The sequence below is a fragment of the Papaver somniferum genome, chromosome 2, assembly GCF_003573695.1.
Source record: "Papaver somniferum cultivar HN1 chromosome 2, ASM357369v1, whole genome shotgun sequence".
Lineage (NCBI taxonomy): Eukaryota > Viridiplantae > Streptophyta > Magnoliopsida > Ranunculales > Papaveraceae > Papaver > Papaver somniferum.
The window spans coordinates 156,846,687-156,873,134 of NC_039359.1; the positions used below are offsets into that span (position 1 = coordinate 156,846,687).

At 36.9% G+C, this 26,448-nt stretch overlaps 1 protein-coding gene and 1 long non-coding RNA gene across 2 annotated transcripts; one reads left to right on the forward strand and one right to left on the reverse strand.

Moving 5' to 3' along the window:
• Nucleotides 1–1,732: 1,732 nt before the first annotated feature.
• Nucleotides 1,733–4,871, forward strand: LOC113349535. Its single transcript, XR_003360249.1, has 3 exons — nt 1,733–2,258; nt 4,067–4,151; nt 4,697–4,871. It is a non-coding gene; the product is annotated as an uncharacterized LOC113349535 (long non-coding RNA).
• A 2,078-nt stretch (nt 4,872–6,949) lies between these two features.
• LOC113352309 lies at nt 6,950–7,714 on the reverse strand. Its single transcript, XM_026596145.1, has one exon. It carries the CDS (start codon nt 7,712–7,714, stop codon nt 6,950–6,952), a length of 765 nt encoding a protein of 254 aa, XP_026451930.1.
• Nucleotides 7,715–26,448: the final 18,734 nt, after the last annotated feature.

The window sequence follows — 26,448 nt, forward strand, 5'->3', positions numbered from 1 at the left end:
CGGACTTTGTTGGAATTGATTTTAGGCTTAAATATAAAACGTACTCAAAAATAAAAAAATATGTATACAAATATTGTCACAGGATGAAGAGACACTAGGACGCAGGATTTCACTACTTTTCATATTCTTGTGGTTCATTCATTAACTCTAGACAATATAGCTCAAACAAAAGAAGTTGTGACTCTAATTCTTTGCCAACAATAGATTTCATAAAACATCAATTGTAAATTACAAGCATAGTGTATCTAAAGCGCCTAAGACTAAGCATACACTATCTAACAAGATAACAATTGATTAATAGAAATTGATAATTATCACTGTTACTGTAGTTTATAAGACTGCTCTCTGTGTGTCGTTTCCACTGTAGCAAATACAACAGTTGTAGGTGGGTCTTATGTTCTCCGTTCCTTCTTCAGCAGCAGCAATGGAAGTTTCCTGCAACTCGATTGTTTGCGTCTCTGTAGTGTTCTAAACTATCCCAAACTCTCCATCCCCCTTCTATGACAACCCAGCATCTATTTATAACCCAACAGCAGCAAAATATCACGTAATTACTTCATATAATTCTCCATTACTCGGCATTATTCTTCACGGCTAGTTTAGGAAATAATTCAGATTTTTGATCTCTACACACGTTCTGAAGCTGCCAAATTGCCATATTTAACTCCTTCGTACTCCAAATAGTTGTTAGGGCCTTCCAAACACGAGCAGCACACGTCTAACTCGTTGTAATCCCGTGAATATTTCTTCCAGCGTATGTGTTTCCCTGTTTTCTTCTCACGGATTATTTAGCCAAATTCAGTCGACAAAATAAGCCATATCAGGTCTGTTAAGTCCATTCACATCATCCCAACAAATCCTAGCCATTTAGTCTCCTTCTAACACGCCCAAAATTCCAACCCTAATCTGCGAGGTGAAAAACTCCATTTCCCGCCAAAAATCAGTTTTGAATGTTGAAGATGGGTGCGATGGATAAATGGGTGTTGTGGAAAAAATTGGGCTATATATAGCCGTGGGTGACACTTAGCAAAAATAGGGGGTTCGTATAGCAATTGTCCTCAGGGGGTGCTCCGAGCAACTTTTCGAGCCGAATTTTCCAACAATATTTTTTTCCAAAAAATACCTTCAAACACACAAAACACCATAATAAGTACGAAATCGAGTATTAACAATACGGAACATTGAGGACAAATTAGACACAAAAAAGTGTCTATCACCATATTTAGCAAGTCAATTAAATAACTAATTACGAGGATCGTATCCCAACCGGGTACATATTTCCTCCTGCATCTTTGTTACTGCATATTTCTTCCATTCAGGCATCCTTTCCACATCCGTTAATAATATTTCCATATCTTTATGCCTAATGGACATTTCTTCATTGTGGACTTTTTTCTCTCTAGCCAAGGTATCCTGTAAAGACCCTCAAGCTCGTCAATGCTATTTGACTGGTTTAGAGATAATCAAGATACGGCTAAGCCGCTAATTTAGATAGGAAATTAGTATCACTAGATAGGTCTCGAAAAGTTATGCGAGATAGACTACTCGAACGTGTCAATCGGATACCGGACGAAGAAGATATTATCAGATTTATGAGAAGGGAAAAATAATCATTTTTGCATCTAAACCGCATGACTGCCCCTATCCGTTTCTCGGGTGCCTTTAGCATTTTGGTTGGCCTTATCTTCACCAAGCCGAGAGAGAGAAATTCATTCTTCTCTTTCTTCTTCTTTCTTTTTCTCTTCTATTCGTCTTCTCTCCTTTCCTGTCGATCTCAATTCGACGAATTGAGTTTGTTTCGTTGATTTAATTCATAAAAACTTGGTAGTATGTTAAATCGAAGGTGCCGATGTTGGTTCCATGTTTGAATTAGCTCGGGAGAAGAAGGAACTGATGTTGTTGTAATTTGAAGTTAGAGTTTCATTTGAGATTCAAAGAGGAATTAGAAGATGAAGATGATGGTTTAGATGATTGAATTAATTTGGGTTTATTAAGAATTAGGATATAAGGTTGAAGAGTGGTCTGAATTTGATATTAGGGTTCCTGAGTTGGATTAGAATTCGAATTAGGTGATGATTAAGAAGAAATTGACGACTGGGTTCTGTTAATTGAGGAACGGGATGAAGTTAATTGGATAACTTGGAGTTATTCATGAAGAACTGAGGAATTAGGGTTTCTGTTCTTCCCCCAAAATGGAAATTAGGGTTTCAATGGAATTGAATTGGGAAATTAGCTATTCAGAGGATGCTCATGCTTGGGTAAGATTCTAATTTCGGCTAAGTTTAGTATTTTTGTTTCAATTGTTTAAATTATTGAATTTTTGTGTTTATGAATAAAACTGTTGTTGAGTTGAGCATAGTATGGAACTGTGGTTGTTAGTTAGGATTATGTTAGATCACAGGGAGGAAGGGAAGATGGTGTTGTTACTGAATTTTGAATGAATTGAGTTTTAGATGAACCTGATTCTAGGGTTGTTAGTAACTCATTTGAATAAAGAAGTTTTATTGGTGGTGGTGACTTTAGCTGAAGTTGTGAAATTGATAAAAAATGGGATTAACTGAGTTGTGTGGTGTTATATGATGCAAGGAAGAGGCCTGAGATATATGCATTTGAGCTGAAAGAGAACAAGAATAAAGATGGAGCTACCTATGGTGGTAATTCAAGTGTTTCAAGACTTAGGTGATGATGTTGATGCTACATGGGATGAGATTGAATTGATGAATGAAGAACATGAAGATTTTGATATAGTTGGGTATTGGTGGATGTTAAGTAAGAGGAGCTGGTCTTGTAATTGATAAAGATTGGTATGAGTAGATCAAGTTGATTTCAATATTGTAGTGAACTGGCATTGCATGAGTTTGAGAGTGCTGGTGAACTTTCAGTGTGAAGATATGGCATTTCAGTTAGTGTATGAAGGTCATGAACTGCCTGAAGTGATAGTGGTGTTGTTGGTCAAGATTATTTTAGATGAATGTTAAGATATGCAGGGAGAACAAATATTGCAGGTGGATTGATGCCATCACATTGCAGCTACAAGTGTTGCTCAAGAAAAAGAATGTTAGAATGGGCTTTGGCTGTGGATGCGAAATGATAGTGTTGGAACTGTAATGGTGGTGGTGATATGAGTTGAATAGAAGTGGGGGTATTACTATGTTGTAGGTGCAAGTGACTGTGATTATGAAGGTTCGAGTCTTTGGTACGAGCTAGAGTTATAATTGTTGGTGATATGGCTCAAGTAAAGATTATGGAGTTCATATTGTAGGGGGTATTGCAGTTGTAATTGGGTTGTGCTCTGAGTATGCAATTGCAGATGACATGGAGTTGGGGTTGCATATAATTGAAGTGATTACAATTCCGGAGCACTGATAGTAGTGATGTTACAGTGACGGTGAACGTAAACTGTTAGGTTGTTTGTGTTTAGATGTATGGAATGAAGATATTGATAGTTGCAGAAGATATTGATAGTTGATAGTTGCAGTGAGGTTTAGATGTATGGAATGAAGTTGATGTTTGTGTTTAATGGGACTAGGAATTATTTTTGAGTTTTGGCTTGTTTTACCTGACTCAGTGAACCTTGGCTGAGTTGAATCATTGGACTCAGTGACTTAACTCATTGACACCTTGGACCAGTTGACTTTCCTTGACCCTTTGACTTTGAACTTGACTTACGTTGACTGATTATTGACATGTTGACCCTTAGTAACTGTTAGTTGACCCAAATGGACTGGGCCTTAGATTAATGGGCCGGTTTATTGGGCTTAGGCTTAGGGTCAGTTTTATTGATTATACTTTTTGGACCCCTTTATGGTAGAAAATTAGCTTTTATTTCCTTATACAAAGTTGTAGATGCTCTTTAGACTTATCAAATGGACTATAAATTCTACCTAGTGGAATTAGTAAACCCTTGTTATGTTAAAGATAGATAATGGAAAGGTGTAGAACCATAAATGTGCTTAGAACTAATAGATAGTTCACTTGGCTTATAACTGGAGAATTCTACGAGATTATGTTATGAGCCATGTATGAGCCTTTTGGCTAATCTTTGGAGTGCTTGTATGATTAACAGTTAATTGTTATTAACAATGATCGATTCAAAGAATGAACCAGTGGATTATGGATCTCAAGGTATACGAGGCTTGTCATCAAATCAGGTGGGAACTCAGTAGCCTTCTTATAATCATTGAGTTTTCTTTCTATCTGCGAGCATGATGTGTTTTTAATATCAGTACGTACAATGTTTTCAATAAATGTAAATGTGTGTGTAATATGTGTTATGTGAATCCCCCGCAAGGAGTGACCGTGTTCTATGTTCTATGTAGGCCGGGAAAGCCGGTTGAATATTACGCACTTTACATTTTTAGTAGACCGGGGAAAACCGGTTAAATATTACGCACTTTACTTTTATATCTTAGTAGACTGGGGAAAGCCGGTTAAATATTACGTACTTTAATTTTTATATCTATAGTAGGTCGGGGTAAGCCGGTTGAATATTACATAGTAGGTCAGGGTAAGCCGGTTGAATATTATATATACTATTTTATTTTGGGGAATTCACTTGTGTGCATATTATGTTTGTTTGTCTGAATTATCTGGTCTTGATGGTAAGAACTGTGATGCATGTTAGTGATTACTTGAATGTTAATTGTTTCCATTGGGCACCCCTTTGGGATGATGTTCTCACTTATTCACACTTCAGTTTCAGTTTTCAGAAGAGATGGTGCGCATGAAGATATTCTTTTCGTAGATGAAAGCATTAGCAGATTAAGAACGTTTATGGATCTTTTATATATTTGTATTCTTTGCTTATCTGTAAAACAACACATTAATATATTCATATCATATGAGAGTTTTCATCTATTAAGTATCAGAGTGTTTGGGAATTAGTTTTGTTTTACTTTATGCGATTGAGTTCCTTAAGTTCGAAGATCTAGATTCTGTAACTTCAGGTTTAGGCTATATTAATGTTAACTAAGCAGGTTTAGTAATTTGGGCGTGACATATTCCTTGTCCCATTTTCAACTACCTGGCACATTAACTCATTTTCAGCAATTTTTTTTCATGTTTGACTGCATCCTTCTTCTCAAAATACTGAATCATGTTGTTCCAGCCTCGTTCTCAACTTTAGCCATGAAATTTTCCATCTTAGCCTTGTCTCTGCTAAGTCCCCTGGATTTATCTTTTGCAAAAAAACGTGTTTGTGTTTGGGTTTCTGTTACTGTATCTGCGCCATCACCATCTTCACTTTCTGAAACAACCATATGAATCGGGGTTGACTGACTAGGTTCACCATGATATGACCTTAAATTCTCCGGGTCGCAACCTTCAACATGCTGTCTCAAAACTGCAAAAACCGCGTCATGTTTCCAAGGTTTTCCACCCCTTCCTTCAACAAACTTCATTCTTGATTCTATGTACTGCAACCATATATTGAGAAAGTGTCAATGAAGTAAATCACTGAATTAATATTATCATATGAAATGAAATTAAATTTAATAACCATGTTTGTATGAGGAAACTTACTATTTGTTCATCAGTCCATCCACTAGGCGGGTTCCTGAGAAAAGTTGCCACTATTGCAGCAAATCTTCTGTAATCTGATTTGATGGCACTCATTCTGTTTTGAAGCGCTTTCCGAGTCCGGTTTGTACGAGTGCCAAAAGTACGGTGGTATTCCGGTTCGATTTTATCCCAGAAAGTTTTTGAATCTTGATACCTACCGACTACTGAATCCGTTGCAAACATAACATAAGCCTTTACAATTGCCAAATCTTCTGCTCGTGTAAAATTAACCATTATGTTTTGGAACAAGTACAATAAATCAGACCAAAATATAAAATAATTGCAAAGAGATATAAGATTTTGAAGTGATTTTCAGGTGAGTGTAGTAATATGATGGCTAGATTTGAATTGGTGTTATTTTTTTGTTACCAAAAATCACATATATATAAGGCGTTTTCAAAAAATAACCGTTGGATAAAAACGGTATATGATTAGCCATTTTTGATTTTTGTCCGCATGATCATTCGAGCCGTTGAAGATCTAACGGATTAGAATTTGAACGGCTAACACTTTATCGTTTAAACGGTTTATGATTAGCCGTTTTACTTTGGCTGTCGTTAGATCATCAACTGTCTTTTAAATCTAACGGTTACCTAGAATAATGGCTAACAATTAACCGTTTTTCTCAAACGTTCAAATTTGAAACCATGTATATATACAGAAGCTGAGTTTTACTTCACTACCATCAAATATAAATCAAAAATTTCACTACTCAAGTTTTAAAGTTCGATTTATCAAATTTGTTGGTTTACATTTTATTAATTTGTGTTTGTTTGTAGAAAAAATAATGGTAAATTTTAGTGAACAAGAAGATATTAAACTTGTGAGAAGCTTTTGCACTGTAGTAGATCGACCAGATTTTTTGGATATGCCAGCTGAAACTTTTTGGAATGATATGTCGGTCGAGTTTCATTCAGGAGGGGGTGTGACCCAAAGATCCGTGAATGCTCTTCGGTGTCGCCTAGCTTTCCTTAAGATGAATTGCAGGGTTTTTATGAACTGTCTACGCGAAGCAGGTAATGACGTAATTTTAGCCAGAATTAAGTTTATTGAGGAAGGAAGGGGAACATTTCGTCACTCAAGCGTTAACGATATATTTGGAGTGCATTTGCATATCAATACAGAACATATCTTATAATCTACCGAGTTATTTAGAGAATATGATATGCTTATTTTATAGGTTATCTTATTGTTGTGTGTTTCTATGTTGCGTTATTTAACAAATGTAATGTATTTTCTTTTTTTCCTGCAAATGTAATGTTTTTCTGAGTACCTCCATATGTAATGTTTTTAATATTTTCCTGCAAATGTAATGTTTTTCTTAACTTAAATTTGAATTTATAGTAACCATGTCTCACCGCTCACATAAATAAAAAAACATATAATAAAATCATTCTGAATCGGAGCCCAAAAAAACTTGTCCTGGGTCGTAATGGTCTTGATCAACATCAACCTCGTCCGTGTATTCTCCCGAATCCAGATCGTTGTCTATCGCATCTCCAGGCATTTCACCATCCCTTAGACCTTGACCATGTCGTTCCCATATATGATCTGCAAGATCCGTATGAAGTCTCTCCTGAAGAATTGGGTTTTGTAATGACTCGCTTGTCTGCCTCAAGTATCCGACTATAGGTGCATGAGGTGGGTCTGGCACATATTTCCACTCCGGGTCACGATGTTCATCCTCTACAACGATATTATGCAATATCAAGCAGGTTCTCATGATCGATTTCATATCTTGCTTTTCCCAGTAGTTACATCTATTGTAAAGGATCCTAAATTTACTTTGCAGTGTCCCAAATGCCCGTTCGACATCTTTCCTCTTTGTCATTTGATATTTTTTAAATAACTCGAGAATTGGAATACCACTGGGTGCACTGTAAGCTTGGACTAACACAGAGTAACTCTTATAAATTCCATCCACTAAATAATACCCCTCCGTGTACTGGTTCCCATTGATAGTAAAATGACAAGGTGGTGCAATATCATTGAGATTGTCATCAAACAAATTAGAGGACTTCAAAACATTAAGATCATTGCTTGATCCACCCACTCCAAAATACCCATGCCAAAACCACCTATCGTATGAAGCAACCGCCTCAAGAACACAGGTGGGATAACTTTTGTGGCATGTGTGTGTTCCCGCCTCGTCCATCAGACATACCCTCTAATCCCAATGCACACAGTCCAGGCTACCAAGCATTCTTAGAAAGCCTCTAGCTGCGTTTTCCTTCATCAGCCACTTGATATCATTCACAGTTGGACGTCTCATGTATTCCGCATTATACCCAAACATAATTGCATCACAAAACTTCTTAATATAATAGTAAATAGTAGAAGCATCCATATGGGTATAATCATCAATGTTATCGGGTGGGATACCTTTACAAAGACACTTCATAACGGCATACATTTTCATGTGTGAGCTATGACCTGGAATTCTTGCAGCATCTTTTCTTAGTCGAAAATTCTTGCATCATCTTTTCTTTGTCGAAAATCGGGGTCAACTCACATATTTTGTGCATAATTTTTAAGAAAAGGGGTCGATACATACCTAAACGGCCATGGAACTTTTTCGGTCCCCAAGTGCAACCATCATTGAAATAATCCTACATCAACCTTGCATCCGCTTCGGCACGATTTCTATTGATTGATTCTCTCTTCGTCACTTGGGTTGGAACGGGTTGATGCAAATTATGAGTATGTTGCAGCATACATTGATATAGCATGAGAAGATTTTGATTTGTATCTTCGTCATCTGAATCATCGGCCAGACGGACCCCCAATTTGATTGATATATATCTCCTTAAATACATTCTTCAATCAACAACAACACCGAAGTAACAATAAAATGGTGTCAAAATTGACATCTAACAAACTTAACACAAGAATTCAAGTAAAATTGACATTTGCAAATGAATTCCAACAAAAGTGCAGAGTTTTATGACCATGATAATATCTATAACGTGTAAATTACATATACAATTAGACCATACAATATCTCATTTTCAATCACACCAAATCATATAACTTGTAAATAACCTATAAAATTAGACATACTAAGTAAAGTACCTAAAATTAACAATCTTAAACAAATTCAAGTCCTCACATGGTTGTAAAACTAATTGAATTTATGTTATTCATCAAATAATTATTGAAAATATTTTCAATTGAAAAAAAATAAAAAAAAAATTAGGGTTTAAGTTTATTGGATTACCTTTGATTATTGAGATGATTAACCTCCTCAAAAATAACCCCCACTTTCAATAAGAGCTTCCTCAACGAACCCAAATCCTGAAATTGTGTAGGTGATGTTTAGTTATTTTGGTTGAGAAGAGAAGGAAGAAAGGGGAAAAACAAGAACATGATGAAGGATGAATGAACTGTATTCGTTCTTCCTGGAACTTTTGTCTAGAAAGGGAACGGTTAATGGTTAGCCAGTTCAATCGATTTTGACTGGTCAAGATAAGGAGAACGGTTAACCATTAACCGTTTCCTCTAAAACGGACGATTAGTAACCGTTATGGAGAACGGTTGATCAATGTTCTTTTTTTTCTTAAAATGGCTAACGGTTAGCCGTCCCTGGATTTCTCTGAGAAAAACCGCAAGAGCTAGGCCCTTCGCAGGATGATGTGTAAAGGTGTTTGGGAAGTGGCTGGGAAGAGCCACTAGACCCAGTCTAAAAGATGGATTTGTGAAATAGTAAAAAACGACAAGAAATAATGTTTTCAGTTATACACATCAAAACGTTATAAAATATTTTTGGCAAGAAAATAAATTGGCAGCACCGCTCATATGTGAATTAAGAAATGTGTTTGCATCAACCAACTCATTGCCTAAGTCCTCTCCGTCACACAAACACAAAAATATGTATGACCCAAGGGCCATTCTAAGATCCAAAAATCCTATTAATTTTTTTTTTTTTGGAAAGGAGAGGGGTTTAAGGACACCCCAACCAACAAGAAAAAAAAGAGGAAAGAAACACTAACACGGCTCCAAAAAAGGGGGAGCTTACAACACAACCAACAACTTAACAGTTCCTAAAATAGACCTTTCCCACGGCATCTTCCTTGACAATATTCTTCAAATCCTCCTCAAAGGAGCTAGGTATGATCTCAACAAACTCGCCAGTAGGCTGGTAGCTAGCCAGCAGATCAGCTGCTGATTAAAGTTTTTGAGAGTCGTTGTTGTAAATAGGATTCGTTTCAGACTTGTGAAGGAAATGGAATTTTTAGATTTAATAAAAATATATATACAAAAATATTAACAATGAGCGAGAGGTACTGGGACTAAGGATTTGGCCGAATTCATTCAAATCATATTTCAATTTTAAATTAATGCAAAAGTCATAAAAAAGAATAAAATAAATTTACCCGTGTATGAAATTCACCCTCCTCCGTCGTCCCAGTGTTGGATGCTCATCATGATAAAAACACGCTCAAAATATTTATTTATTGCTCAAATGGTGTTTACAATGAAGAGAAGAAGAGAAAATGGTGTAAACAGCTAATGTGCGACCCACAGGAAGCGTCACAAAAGAACGATAAAAGAGAAGTGTTATTGTCGTGTGGTTCTAAGACCCACACCTACGACCCACGCCTGTGAGTCTGTTTCACTGTTGATAAACGACTTTCCCTGCGAGTCTGTTCTTCGTGTTCTTGGTGTTCTTCATCAGCAGCAGGAGCAGAAACAGAGTTTCATCAACTCTTGATTTCTCGCTTCTGAGCTCTCCTATTGACCCCAAACTCTCGACACCCTTCTCCTCAACCCCAGCAACCTATTTATACTCAACAGGTCGACCAAATCTTTGTAATAACTTCAATATAATCCGGCAGTGAAGAGAATATTTCCGATATATTTTTTTATTCTTCTGACTTGTTACGGTATTTGTTTCCTGGTTTATCTCTTTCACGCGTCTTCTCTGAGCTGTAGAATTTGTTTCCAACCAATACAGTCGACCCATGCACATATCTTCCATCCAAAAATTCCGAAAATAGAATATCTTCCCTGTTTTTGAGAATATCTTCCCTGTTTTGCATCCCACGATTATCCAGCCCAAATAACTTGATTCGAACACCCATACCATCCCTGTTAGGCTATAACAGGTCCAACCCAATGAAAACTAGCCCTTGAATCTCCTTATATCACGTCCAAAATTTGCTTTAACAATTACGCAGGTGAAGAACTATTTTTCCCGCCAAAACTCGGTTCAAATGGGGAAGAAAATGGTAGCCCCCTATCCAGAGTAGGGGTGCAAATAGCAGTTGCCTTGGGGGTGCCCCTTAGTAATTAGGTTACCCCTTATCCAAAAGCGAGAGTCCGAATAACACTTGTCCTCCGGGTGCCAAAATCAACTTTTCGAGCCGAATTTTCCAAAAATGTTTATTTCCTAAAAATACATAAAAACACAATATTAGTACAAAAATAGAGTTCCAACAATACGGACATTGAGGACAAATTAGACACAAAAATGTGTCTATCAAATACCCCCAAACTTATTATTTGCTAGTCCTCGAGCAAAACTAATAAAAAATAAATAAAACCGAGTTAATCTCGGGAGGGTTTACCAGAGGTGTGCCCACAAAACCATTACTCCAGACCCTAGCTTATCTATGCAGAACCTTGGAAGGCACTAAAGAATCTCCTTGGTTGGCATACTTACTGACTATAAGAGGAAGTACCCTGATGCGAAATTCCAATTGTTGTACACGATTTTGCACTCAAGCATAGTAAAATTCATATATAAGTGACAGAGCTCTGCTCAGATAGTCGCACTATGGACATCAATATCCATAGTCAAAACTAATCACATGGATAGATCAAGAAGATGGATATAAAAAAACAAAGATGGTTTTGATGTTTACTAAGTGAACCGCGTTTCCCATATCTGTCTGAAGGCCTCCGCCAAAATGAATCTATCCTAATGGATTGAGATACTAGTCTGATTAATATCAACATACTGGCATATACAAGGGTACCAGTGATCGATAACCTAACTCTAGGTCAACACAACTGGCATATACAAGGGTACCAGTGGTCGACTTTATTGAATTTATTCCTTTTGGTCAAATGGTTTGGTCTCAATTTATTTTTTTCTTTTTTTTTTTCTTTTTTTGTTCTCTTTTTTTTCTCTTTTTTTTTTTCATGGTATCTCAATCACTCTAATTCACCCTAGCATTGGTAACAACTTGAATCGTGAGCCCCACCAAATCACTTAGAAACATATTTAAAAAGAAAACAACATCAAAAAAAAAGAAGTGAAAAGGACTCAACGAGATATGGTGAAACTATCATGTTATTCCTAACAACTGAGCTCTGTGCTTTTATGAATAGACTCTTTAGATGTTGCCATCTAATCAGATTGGTTCGTCAACTCCTACAATCAAAATGCTTCCATCCACTTAGATTAGTTAGTGCAATCCTTAATAAGCATAAATTTCTAGTCTCTGGAGCTTATTTATTGCAACTAAGAACTTTCTCCCATACCCCCAAACTTAAATCTAACATTGTCCTCAATGTTCTAAAGATGAAATTAAAAGCATGAACAAGGAGAAACTGTTACCAATGAAGCAAAAGAGATAAGGAAAGATATTACCGTGTCGGATGAATATTGGGTTACCTCCAAGAAGTGCTAAGTTTAAAGTCTTCAGCCAGACTAAGCAAGGATTAGTCACCACGTAGAATCATATAGTAGTAGCCGGAATAATTGTGGGTCATCTGGATCAAAAAGTGTTACCCACAAGAAGAGGAAACTGCAACAGACCAAGAAGATACCGAACATACCCTTGCTTAAGACAACTACATCTAGTTGTGGTTCAAGTTCAGGCTCTATAAAAGGGTCTAAATAAAAGGTTTTCATCGGTTGGATTTCCTCAAAGCTAAGATCCGGTTCAGGTATTAGAGTCTGGAAAAACTCAACTAAGAACTTAAAAGCACATAACAACAACCTGAATACTTGGGGATCCTTTAAGTCAATTAGATTTGACTCACAAAGTTGACCATAATGAGAGTAGTGGTCATTCTTAAGCAAATGTGTCGATTCTAATTTCCTAAAGCATTTAGGTTTAGTCTCACAACTTAATATTCGACACATTTGGAATATAAACGTTCCCACAGTTGGAAGAAAAATATTTGGTGGGAAAACAAAGTCAATCTGGGGATCATAGCCTGGGCAAACCACATCAACCAGAGGATGGGTTTCTAACGACTGAACTTCTTCCTGGACATCATTAGGTTCGGGAAAACGAGTATGAAGGTAATTTTGTAAAATTGTCGAGGCAGAGATATCAAGTCCTAAGTGAAGGGACTTTATGAGAGTTAAAGGTAGGAAGGTAATAATCACCCCCAAACTTATAGTTTTCAGTGTTTCTAGATAGACTAGTTACAATCTCCCTAATTTTTGGATCATTAGATTCTTGAAAATGGTCAATCGATTCTTCTAATTTAGTATCAGGTGGTGCATCTTTACTCATCTCTACGGGTATATCTTCTTCATCTAATACTATTGTTTCTAAGTCGCTAGACTCTAAAACAGCATTTTCGGAATAAACCCGTTCCTCTAAACCACTATCGGCTTCGTAATCAAAAGGAAAAACTACATCATCTAAAACGGTGGTATCCCTAATCAAATCCTCTTCCTTTTGAATAGGTGAATAATCATAAAAATTATTTGGATTTGAACTAGAAATAATATAATCATTATAAAGCTCAATTGGATTAATAGATTCCTGATCACTATGCCTACATATTTAAGATTCTTCATTACTACTATCCTCATCATCATAATAGTACAAATATGATTGAACCTTATCTAAATAAGTAGTGTCTTTTATTCTAGCCTCGTCCTCTAAATTAGGCAAATATTCACTATTGATATCAAGGGTAGAATTAGAAACCCTATTTTGGAAATTTAGATTATTTCGAGCAGCATTAGCCAACTGTTCATTTTCTTCCTCTAGACGTGCCTGAATTTCACTGAGCATAACACTTATACGTTCACCACTCTCGTTTATCATCTCAGAATATCGTGTACACTCTTCTTTTGAACTATTCATTGCAACTAAAAGTTTATACGTCCTTTCAATCCGTTGTTGGTTCTCTTCTAGAGATGGAACAGGTTCAGAAATATCATAATCAGGACTAGTTTCCAAAAACGAGTAACCAGTACTACAGTGTTCCTGATTTTCTTGATCGTAAGACAAATTCGCGTGTGAATAGTAATTGGGCTCACCATGGTATGAACCATAACCTTGAAAAGGTTGGCGTTCCCAACTACTATTCCAGTCCATATTCAAATCCAGATCGATACTTATTGTATTGGCTTCTGTCATACCAGTTCGACATTCTTAATTGCAAGGGAATTCTAAACAACCACAAACAAGGCCGACTCGGCTCCACCAAAACAAACCTAAAGATTTCTATCAAACAAAAAGCATGATGGCTCCACTTAGATTTTTTTCTAGACCAACTTTTATTCCTTCGAAAAGGAATTCGTTACAATTTGAGCACACCCCTCTGGAATCAATCCGAGCTAATGTAAGTTGAATCGAGGCGAGGGAAGCTCAGTGGAGCTTTGATACCCAAGGCCTCACCGGTATCACAAGGCGGCGCAGTCACGCATTCAAATTACAGAAACCATCAAGAACTTTGAAGTATGCTTAAAATAGTAACCAATATTTTCGAAATATTTTCCTACCAAGCTCGTTACCCTATCGGTCTCGTTCTAATCAGATTTTAAGCTTGGGTTCGTGTTAGGTTTCGTTTACCTAAGGCGGGCAAGAAGGGAGCGGTGATGAAATCCGAACCCTTATCTTGTATTGGTCAGGCCTTGCCCTTTACTAGGAATTTAAAAACAGTCCAAATTTGTCCTCAATCAATGAATCACCTTAAGGAATACAATAAACCCGCTTGCAGGAGATTCACGGGTGTTTCGAAAGACTTACCTCCCGTACCAGACGGGCGAAGAACCGCTGAAGTCGACTCGGGCCACGACTCCTATGTCGTGTACGAACCCTAGGGCCGAGACGATATTGTAATCGTCGTCCTTCCCTGCAAACAGTTTATATTAAAAAAAAAATTATATATAACCCTTCTGTAGGGTTTAAAATTAAAATAAATTGTCCAAAGTCCAGTCCAATGAAAATAAATACAAAAAATAATAATAATAATTACATAAAAAAAACGGAAAGTCTCTAAAAAAAATAAAAAAAATAATTATCTCTTTTTTTTTCTCTCTTTTTTCTTTATTTTTTTGCTTTGTCTTTTTTCCTTCTCTTTTAGCTTTAAGCTTTGATTCCAAGGTCTTTAGTATCCAACTTCAAACCTGTAATACAAAGACACAACCAAAGAGACGTAAAAAGAACAAATGGAATAATAAAAAATAATAAAAACCTAAAAATTCTACCTAAGCACAAATCCGCGTCGGCAGCGCCAACTTGATTAAAGTTTTTGAGAGTCGTTGTTGTAAATAGGATTCGTTTCAGACTTGTGAAGGAAATGGAATTTTTAGATTTAATAAAAATATATATACAAAAATATTAACAATGGGCGAGTGGTACTGGGACTAAGGATTTGGCCGAATTCACTACACAGGGTTCATTCATATATTCTTTGACAATTTAAAACTCAATAAAATTAACATGGACTCTGATTTTGCCAAGATAGATTCTCAAAACATCGATTGTAAGTCCTAAGCATGATGTATCAAAACACCTAAGCTAAGCATACATCATCAAATTAAATAACAACCAATTAATTCAAATCATATTTCAATTTTAAATTAATGCAAAAGTCATAAAAAGGAATAAAATAAATTTACCCGTGTATGAAATTCACCCTCCTTCGTCGTCCCAGTGTTGGATTTAGCTCATCATGATAAAAACACGCTCAAAATATTTATTTATTGCTCAAATGGTGTTTACAATGAAGAGAAGAAGAGAAAATGGTGTAAACAGCTAATGTGCGACCCACAGGAAGCGCCACAAAAGAACGATAAAAGAGAAGTGCTATTGTCGCTGTGGTTCTAAGACCCACACCTACGACCCACGCCTGTGAGTCTGTTTCACTGTTGATAAACGACTGTCTCTGCGAGTCTGTTCTTCGTGTTCTTGGTGTTCTTCATCATCAGCAGGAGCAGAAACAGAGTTTCATCAACTCTTGATTTCTCGCTCCTGAGCTCTCCTATCGACCCCAAACTCTCGACACCCTTCTCCTCAACCCCAGCAACCTATTTATACTCAACAGGTCGACCAAATCTTTGTAATAACTTCAATATAATCCGGCAGTGAAGAGAATATTTCCGATATATTTTTTTTATTCTTCTGACTTGTTACGGGATTTGTTTCCTGGTTTATCTCTTTCACGCGTCTTCTCTGAGCTGTAGAATTTGTTTCCAACCAATACAGTCGACCCATGCACGTATCTTCCATCCAAAAATTCCGAGAATAGAATATCTTCCCTGTTTTGAGAATATCTTCCCTGTTTTGCATCCCACGATTATCCAGCCCAAATAACTCGATTCGAAAAACCATACCATCCCGGTTAGGCTATAACAGGTCCAACCCAATGAAAACTAGCCCTTGAATCTTTTTATATCACGTCCAAAATTTGCTTCAACAATTACGCAGGTGAAGAACTATTTTTCCCGCCAAAACTCGGTTCAAATGGGGAAGAAACTGGTAGCCCCCTATCCAGAGTAGGGGTGCGAATAGCAGCTTCCTTGGGGGTGACCTGGGGGTGCCCCTTAGTAATTAGGTTATCCCTTATCCAAAAGCGAGAGTCCGAATAACACTTGTCCTCCGGGTGCCAAAATCAACTTTTCGAGCCGAATTTTCCAAAAATGTTTATTTCCTAAAAATACATAAAAACACAATATTAGTACAAAAATAGAGTTCCAACAATACGGACATTGAGGACAAATTAGACACAAAAATGTGTCTATCAGCTGCTCTATTTGCTTCACGAAACGTATAGACTGCACTGCACGCCTGTAATTGGCTGTGATATCTTATTATAAACTCCCACACATGGTGGCACGTCCAAGGAGGCTTCCAGTCGTCCTTAGAAAGATAAGACACTACGGTTTTTGAGTCTGAATGCAATGAGACTTTATAACATCCCTTCATAACAGCGAGCTTAAGGCCTGCTTCAACCCCTTGAAACTCATGCAGTATGATAGAACCTGGAGTAGCACTACCAGCATACTAGAAGGCTCGCATGTCTCGTCCCTAATAAAGCCCCAAACCCAGCGCCATCAAAGAACCATCAGTGTTCACTGTAACCTCTCCCTGGCCTGGTTTTCTCCAAGTTGTAGAAATTTGTTTTCGCACTATGAATTTTGGACAACACCCTCATTGGGCGGCAATACTTTTTTTATCATTATTGTCTGTCATGACAATATCAATAGAGGTCAGCTTGAGCCGCACATCAACACAAATAAGATGAAGCAGCATCTCCGGTGATAGAGAGTGTTTAGTGAAAATTCGTCGATTCCTTTTACCCCACAGATGATAGATGCAAGCATTAAAGGCTATTTTTCTCAATGTACCAACCTCCTTGTTACCAGAAACATGTGTCACACACCACTGAATCTGCGACTCCCAGTCAGTATGACTAGTATGTCTTAACCCAAGTAAGGAATAGAGTCTTACCCAAATGGCAATGGAGAAGCTACACTGGAATATGTAGGATAAGAATCTCGCAACGATTATGTCTCAGCGAAATTATCAATGGTACGGAACAATAGAGTCGCAGAACAGTTTCAGAAATGATAGAATAAATGACGTCATCTAAAGTCACGAGAAAGATGTGACAGTCTTGCGAAAATTAGAGAGCTCGCGAAATTAACATTTGTAAGGTTGCGAGAATGTCGCAAACCATATCCGAAAATAAAGGACAGATTAGCTGTCATCCACTATGTATTTCCTTATAAATAGTCATTCGAGTTGTAAAGGAGGGGAAGATCTTTTTGAGTAAGAAACAAGTAAATAGGAGAGAGAAAGTTCAGAGCAGAGATCATTCTTGACTTCTTTATCTTTCTTGTAAGAATATTCAAAAATTAATCAATAAAATTAAGAGTGTAAACCTAAAATGAGCTGATCAACAATGAAATCATATGAGGGGTGTAGCGTAGGATTTCCTACAACTACATAATGGCGCTAGAAACAGGGACGAGTTGAAGATTATTCTAGAAAAATCTAAAGATTGATATTGAGATTTGTGAAAATTTAAAGTAATTGATTAAGAATTTTTCATAATTTCTGGCAATACTGATAGCAGTGAAGAAATGGCTAGAAGAAGAAATACATCCGAACAACCGACTACTATTAAAATAAGCAAAAGAATTGTGGGAAGAGAAAGAAGTGAAATGGGAGAATCTACTAGAATGAGAATAATAGAGAAAATATAATTCAATCGCCAATTCAACAAACACTAGTTCAAGAGAGGAATACAGATTATGACAGAGTGAGCGTACACATTTGGCGATCAAATTCAGCAGAAGAAATAAAAGAAGAGCAACAAAATAGAAATTATAGACAGGAAGAGAGAAATCAAGAAGCAGATGAAGGAATAATTCATGGAGATGAGGAAATTGGAGCGTTAGAAACATTGAGACGAAGAATACATGAAGAAAGAAGAGCTGAGGCAGAAGAACGTGCGAATTTAACAAGGCAAAATCACGAATTAAGGATGGAGAATATAAGATTGCAGAATAGAAGATCGAGAAGTATTACAAAATCATATTCAGATCGACTAGAAGAGAAATGAGGCGAAATTCACCCACAATCAATGCTGGAAACAATATTCAAGAAGAAATATCAAATCCTAATGAAGAATATCGCGAAAATAGAGAAAGAACTGATGATCGTTACATTCCACAAAATGAAACTTTTGATGATGGGAAAATTGGAGGAAATCAAGAGAACGGGCAAAATCAGAGACAAAATAACCAAGATGGCGAAGGAAATCAAGAGGAAGGAAGAAGAATTTTACATGTGAGAGAAACTCAAAGAAATCAACAGACAATTGAAGAAGAAATTGAAAGACATAATGCTGAACAAGCACGTTTAATCTGCGAACGTGAAAGATTGAGAGCGGAAATGGAAGAACAAGAGCTTCAGGAGACAATTCGCCAGAACAATCATGACAATCGAGAAAGAAGGCGTATACAAAACCGGAATAACGATAATCTCAATGAGGAGTATGATAGAGTAAAGAAATGGCTGAAAGACAGCGAATTGAATTGATAAGAAATGAACAAAATTATGGAGGGGAAAATGAACGACATCATCATTTGCGAATTCAAGATAGGGATGAGGAAGAGAATCGCAGAAGAAGACGAGATGAGGATAATGAAGAAGAGATACAAAATTTCGCAAGAGAAGATAGACGTGAACGCAGAAGAAGAGAAGCAAAATTAAAGAGACCAATGGGTCAAGATTCAGGTGTAAATAAACAAATCTTGAAAGAATTAGAAGAAATGAGAGGAATGCTAAATAACAGAGGAGAAGTAGGTAGAAGACAATTGGATGAAGCAATAGAAGAAGCTGCGAAAACTCCATTTACAAGGGAAGTACAATTAGGAGGAATACCACCGAAATGCAATTTCCCGCATTAACCAGCATTTTCGATGGAACAACTTGTGCAATTCAACATTAAAGCTTATGTGAGGTGCATGTTACAATGGGAAAATCATGATGCGGTATTGTGCAAATATTTCGCATCCAGCTTAACAGGAGAAGCGTTAAAATGGTTTGAAGGTTTACCAAAGAATACAATAACCTCCTTCAATCATTTGCAGACCACATTCTTGGGGCATATATAAGTAATAATTCCTCACGACCTGGTATAGAAGATGTGTTTGGATTAAAACAAAGGATTGGCGAAAGTTTGAAACACTTGACTAAAAGATGGAGAACTATGTGTAGCGAAATGGCTGGCCGTGTAGATGAGAGATATCTCATATTATCATTTATCAATGCTATGTTTGCAACAAACCTGTTGTATGTCCAAATTTTCAGAGTCAAGAATACGATTACAATGACTGAATTGCGAGAACTTCAAGAAGAATACATTGCTTTAGAGGAAAGAAAAATGAAATGGAATCATATCCAGTTGCGAACACCAGCTCACAAACAGCGAATGCAAGCTTATTACCCAAGCTAATAAACACAGTGGCGAATACTTCGCAAGTACAACAAGAAAAGGTGACAAGTAACAATCAGCAGAAATTGGTAGCTATGGGGAGCCGAGATCAAGAAGAGTATGAAAGAGAAATTTCTACATCGTGGAGGAAATAACAAGATTCAAAGACTCGATCAACCGCAAGAAACTTATGGAGGTCAAAGACCAAACTTTAATAGAGGACAAGGAGGTCACAAGGTATATGGGAAGAAATCAAGATGCCACCTCTAAATGCAAGTGTGGAGAAGATATGGGAAGCTATAATTTTGATGGAGAATATACCAACACCATGGAACATGGGAACGGAACCACTCCCAAACACAGAAGTCATGAATTTTGTTCTTATCATCATTTTCATGGACATACCACAAACGATTGCAGAAATGTAAAGAGAATTATTTTGAGAATGATAGATCAAGGAAAACTAAACGACTTTCTGGTAGGGCATCCGCAATCTCAACCATTACCACCACCGCCAGAACATCACAAAATGAATACGATGAAAAAGAAAGAAACATTCTTCATAGAAGTTGGTGCAAAAGCAAAAATCTATTCTGTCACTCTATCGTACATTCATATAAGACAATTGAAGATTTTCATGATAATGTTTTGAGTAGAGTGTTCGCAAGAGATAATAATGGAAGAGAAATAATATTGCGAAAATCTCGCGATAGAGGAATGGCAGAAACAGATCATTTCTTTTACCAGAAGAAATTCCCGAAGGAGAAGAGGTGCATGACAATCCATTGGTAATAAAATTAGAAATTAATCCAAAACCGAAAGAAGATGAGGATGAAAGCTGAAGATTCATGGGCAATCAATAGAATTCTAGTCGATACTGGAAGCTCTGTGAACATCTTATTTTATCATACTTATAAAACCATGGGTGGAAGAGATGATGATCTTATACCATCAACATATAAGATATATGGTTTTAATGGTACTGCTAACAAGCCTAAAGGGGAGGTTACTATGCAAATTCCATTGAAGGGAATATCTTCTGAAATCTCATTTGTGTCGTTGATGTAGAATCACCCTACAATGCATTAATTGGTCGACCTTGGCTACATGGGATTCTAGGTGTAGCTTCAACTTTCCACCAATGCATCAAATTCCCTCACCCCAATGGTGTAGGAATCATAAAGGGAGATTGGGTTGACGGAAAGAGATGTTACGAAACTGAGATAGAATCTTGCGAAGGAAGAGCAAACAAGAAGGAAAACTGGCGACAAAAAATCAAATACGTACAAATAAGTGAGAGCTTGATGGTGGATACAATCGAAAAGAAAGGAGAAGAGATGTTGCAAAATTAATGCTAGCTCAGAATAAAAAAGATGAACATACCACTACCAAGGAAGCAGTAGCAGGGGATGGCAAAGGTAATAAAAACAAGAAATGTATGAATGATTAAGTTGTTGCGATAATCTCGCAATAAGTAAAATTCTCAAAAATACATTTGATTGAACAACAAAATTGAGATTGCGAAATTCAGATACAATATAATGATTTGCGAGACTCTCGCAGAGATAATGAATTTTACAGAAAATAATCAGAGAAGAATGACAAAAGAGAAAGAGGCGAACCTTTATGGCGTACACCCTAGTTCGCGAATACAATTTCGCAAGAGGCAAATGTAAGACCTAAAGTACGTCATATAAGGGGGTACCTATTGCATGATTCAGGGAAAGGCTACACCGCCACCGGAACCTGAGTCATGGAGATTTGGGGTCAATAAAGCCCATCCGGGAGAGGCACCTTGGATTCTCAACTTAAGCATATGACTTAGGTTGGGCGACTAAGGTAATAAGGACTCTCCCAAGGAGTGCAGATCTGATCAAGGCGCCGAGGTACACGGTTGAGTCAAGAGTGTGGGGGCGTTTGAAGCGTCCTTGCCATTCTTGACAAGTCTTGGCTTATACTGCACTCGGCCTGAAGAAAACCCCACTTAGGGTGCAGTCTCGTAACCATAAACCCTATAGGTAAAAGGGATAAGAGGCTGCGAAAACAACTGGTTGTTGTTAAGACTGGATGGGAGGAGCTAACCTTGTATGGTAGAAGTACGCCTCCTTGAAGGGGCAACCAGGGGAGAAAGGGGAGATAAGGGCGGCACCCTCCATTAGGGAGCTGATAAGTGTCTTAAGACGCAAATGTCATAAGGCTTTTTATTCGCAAGGATATTAAGGCTTGTCATATTTGTGCAACAATCCTGAAGAGGCAATAATACAAAAGAAAAAGATAAGACGAGATCAATGGGTTTTCGCATGAAAGTGCGAAGACGTCCTGCGATTTCGTCGCAAGACGGCAATGTCATGGGGCTTTATTTTCGCAAGAATATTTAGGCCTGTCATATTGTCGCAACATTCCTGAAGAGGCCATAATACAAAAGAAAAAGTTAAGGCAAGATCAATGGGTTTTTGCATGAAATGCAAGGACGTCCTGCGATTTTGTCGACAAGAGGTGGCATAATAAGACCTTTAATTAGGAAGGAAAAATAAGACCACACAGGAATGAGATTTTGAAAAGAAACAAAATTCACTTCGCAAAAGGTTGCGAAATTATACAATAAGAAATTTTTTATGAAATCTCTCATTTGGATTCAAATAACAGAGGCAAGTATGGGAATGTATGAAATTAGAAAATGTTATTTATCTCCATATGAGAGATTTACTCAAAAATTCAAGAATTAATGATTTATTGATTAACTGTATTGCAAAGAAGAATTGTTTTCATTTACGCAGGTAAAATGAAGAAACACAAATATACAGAAAGAAGAATAAATGTACAAGTATTACAAAGAATCAAAGAAAGAAGTAAAGACTATTTCTTGGTTAATCCTTCATTATCTTCATCAGACTTGTTTCCTTCTTCATCTGCGTCAGAATCTTCATCACCATCAGAACTTCCATCACTATCAGATTCTTCATCGTCAGCTTCGCTATCAGAGATAATCAAACTGGGAGTATTCTGTGGGATTTCTTCTAAAAGACAAGGATAATCAGAATGTGGGATATTATGATCATCACAAACCATTGGATGGTTTGATTGCGAAAATGCATAGCGTCATTCTTAAAATTCAACGGTGATTTGATTTGATTCTTCAATCTAGAATACTTGTCGTTGCGAGAAGAAAGATTCTTTGCGAGTTCCTCCTTTTCAGCTTCAAGTTCTTCAATCTTTTCACGATATATTTTCAGAATCTGCGAACAAAAGACAACCAATTATTAACTTGATGAAAATTCATAAGAAGCAAAAGATTAGTAAAGAAGAGCAATTAGCAACCTTCTCTGTCAGAAATCATGTCTCTAATCAAGGCTGTATGTTCAACTTGGAGACTAACATTTACGCCTAAATCTTTTCTAGCATCATCTAAAATTTTCGCAGCCCAGACAAATTCATCCTCACTACTTATGAGAAGACGAGAACGAATTTGATTTTCCCTTTCGCAGAGTTCAATATTCTTGCGGTTAGCTTCATCTCGCTCAAGTTGAACTTCAAGGAGAGCCTCTTGGAATTTCGCCAAAGCCTTGGCACCTTGATCAGAGATACGATCCTTATCATCTATGAGACCGCTAATTTGGTTCTTAACTCATTGGTTTTCTCTTTGGAATCAATAAGGAGACGCTTAAATCTGTTGGCTAAGCCTAAACTGGATCTATGATCAATTTCTAAGAGGCGAAATTTCAATCTAAGTTCATTTAGAGAAAGAGATGAAATTCTATCATTTGAGAAGCTATTTAAAGAATTGTTGAGACGTTCAAGAAGGGTATCATTATCCAAGGCATTAGGAAATGAACGAAGAAGGGTAGCTTCATCAAAAAGACCATAAATGTCTGCAAAAAGGATCATTTAAATAAGATAAAACAACAAGATGAATGAATAAAGAGAAAAGAGAAAAGTAACATACCGTAAAGATGATTATTAGCTTGTTGAAGACTAGAAATTTTGTTCTTATAAGAGGAAGAATCAATTTCTAATTGCATATTCTTCTCGTGAAGACCTTTAACTTCAGCTTCCAATTCTTCATTCTTTTTGCGAAATTGAAGATTCTTCTTTTCAAGATTTTCGCGTCTTCTCTCTAGATCTGAGGCAACCGCAAAAGAAGCTTTTCCAGACTGCGAAAAGAAATAAAAAATATTAATATAGAAAGAGATTTTGAGTTATAACAATGAAGAAGTAAAAAGATAAAAGTATACCAGACTATTGAGAGAATGCGACAAGTCGGGAGTCACTGATCTAGAAACTCCACGAAGAGATCTATCACCATCTAGTAAAGGGACATCACAGAGGGTAGCGAGAGATTTGCAGGTATTTGCGAATTGGCTATCTCCCATTCCTTGTAGATAATCAGAAAAGAGGCCAGAAAGCTTAGCCATAGAAGATTCAGGTGGAGAATCTTCAGTTGCAGCAAGATCATCGTTATCCTCATCATCCTTGTCACTTTCGGAGTTTTCGTTAGGAAGAAAATTTGAAGGAGAAGAAGAACGAACTTTTCTTTTCTTTGGAGGAGGACCAGTTGATTTTTCCCTGCGAAGAGTACCTTTACCTTTATCACCAATCTTCGCAGCATCAACAGATTCTTCTACTTCAGCAATAATCTTCACACACAGATAGAAATAAGAAATGGAAGCATGGAAGTTATAGTATTATTTAAGTCATAAGAGAAAATTTCTTACCTCATCTGTGTATGAATGAAGAGCTAACAGAGTACTAGATTTCCCAGTCCTGTTATAACTATCCTTTAGTTTTTGGATCTGCGGAATGTCGCAAGAGTTAGCGAAAAAAATAGTAAAAATCAATCAAGAAATATAAAATGAGTTAAAGGGGAAAAACATACCTCTTTCTCCTTCTCGGGCCAAGAGAAAACCCAAGGTTGATATGCAGCGAAATTCACAGGAAGGACATTTGATCCAGTAATGTAGGGTCCCTTTAGCATTAAAGGAAAAACACACCATTTATCGTCTTTGAATTGGAGAGGAGTTGTGTTTTTACCAGAATGCCAATCAATATCTTGCATAAGAATTTTGGCTTCATCAATGTTATCTTTCCTTCTTAATCGAATACCCCAGCGAGTATTCTCTTTCTTCATGGAGATAAGTTCGTAGTTTTCAAAGAAATTCGCCACTGTATACTTCTCAGCAACTATCTCTAGATTTGCGAATTTTGGATCCCTAAGTTCTTTGGAGTAATGATATCCTCTAATAGCACCACGATTAGCGAACTCTAGCATCAGACGGATGCAGTCCCCACTTAGTTGGAATATGGCTCGCGAAAATCCCGGATGGGCGAGAATTTCATAAATTAAAGGAAGATCTAGGTTATAAAGAGGAATAGGGAGACCTGCGAGAATCTGACCTAGAGAAATTATGATTGATTGATCATCACAATTTTGATTAGAGAAAAGCTTGACAGAAAGAATTGATTTGGCATTCTCATCAGGAATGGTGGAGAGTATAAAACCTTTATCAGCAAGATCTTTTTGGACATCTTGTAAATTATTCTCATATCTATGACAACTTGGAGCCATGTTTGAATATAGAGTATGGGAATGAATGGAAAATAAAAGGATTGAAGAAAGAAAAAATTACAGCAGCAGAATTTGCAGAAGAATAGTAGAGTTGCAGAGATGAGAGAATTAAAATATAAGAGAAAGTAAAAAGAAAAGCGGAAAAAGGGGGGGAGAAGAGTATATAAAGAAATTTTTTTACTCGACGAAATAAACACCATTAATACGAAGAGACGTGAGTGGTTGAAAAGTAGCGGTTACAGAAGACGTGTCAAGAAATAAATGGAAGAGAGAGTACGTATGATAAATGTGGAATATGAAAAGATAAGCAGTTGCGACATTTCTCATATCATTCTCTACTTTGCAGAGAAGATATGAGAAGAGGCAAGATGTAGGATCAGAATCTCGCAACGATTATGTCTCAGCGAAATTATCAATGGTACAGCACAATAGCGTCGCAGAACAATTTCAGAAATGACAGAATAAATGACGTCATCTAAAGTCACGAGAAAGATGTGACAGTCTTGCAAAAATTAGAGAGCTTGCGAAATTAACATTTGTAAGGTTGCGAGAATTCCGCAAACCATATCCGAAAATAAAGGACAGATTAGTTATCATCCACTATGTATTTCCTTATAAATAGTCATTCGAGTTGTAAAGGAGGGGGAGATCTTTTTTGAGTAAGAAACAAGTAAATAGGAGAGAGAAAGTTCAGAGCAGAGATCATTCTTGACTTCTTTATCTTTCTTGTAAGAATATTCAAAAATTAAACAATAAAATTAAGAGTGTAAACCTAAAAATGAGTTGATCAACAATGAAATCATATGAGGGGTGTAGTGTAGGATTTCCTGCAACTACAGAATAGAAGATGGAAATCATCTTCAAGCATTAGGTTGCACAGAACACAAACTGGATCCACTTTCATCCCCCATGCGAGAAGTTTAAATCTAGTCTTCAACCCTCTATGAAGATCCATTCAAACTATAAAGCATTTTCTTGGAATACAGTGAGAGAACCAAACAAGACTCCGCCACTCTTTCATAGGAGCACGACTTCTGAGAGCATTATATGTTTCTTTGAGTGTAAAATCCTCTCAATTCCCAGCTTTCCATACCACCCTATCCTCAATCATCCAATCAGTTGTGACATTAAGGATATCCAAGTAATAAGTACCTAAAGCATTCATCAGATTTGGGGATATGGTC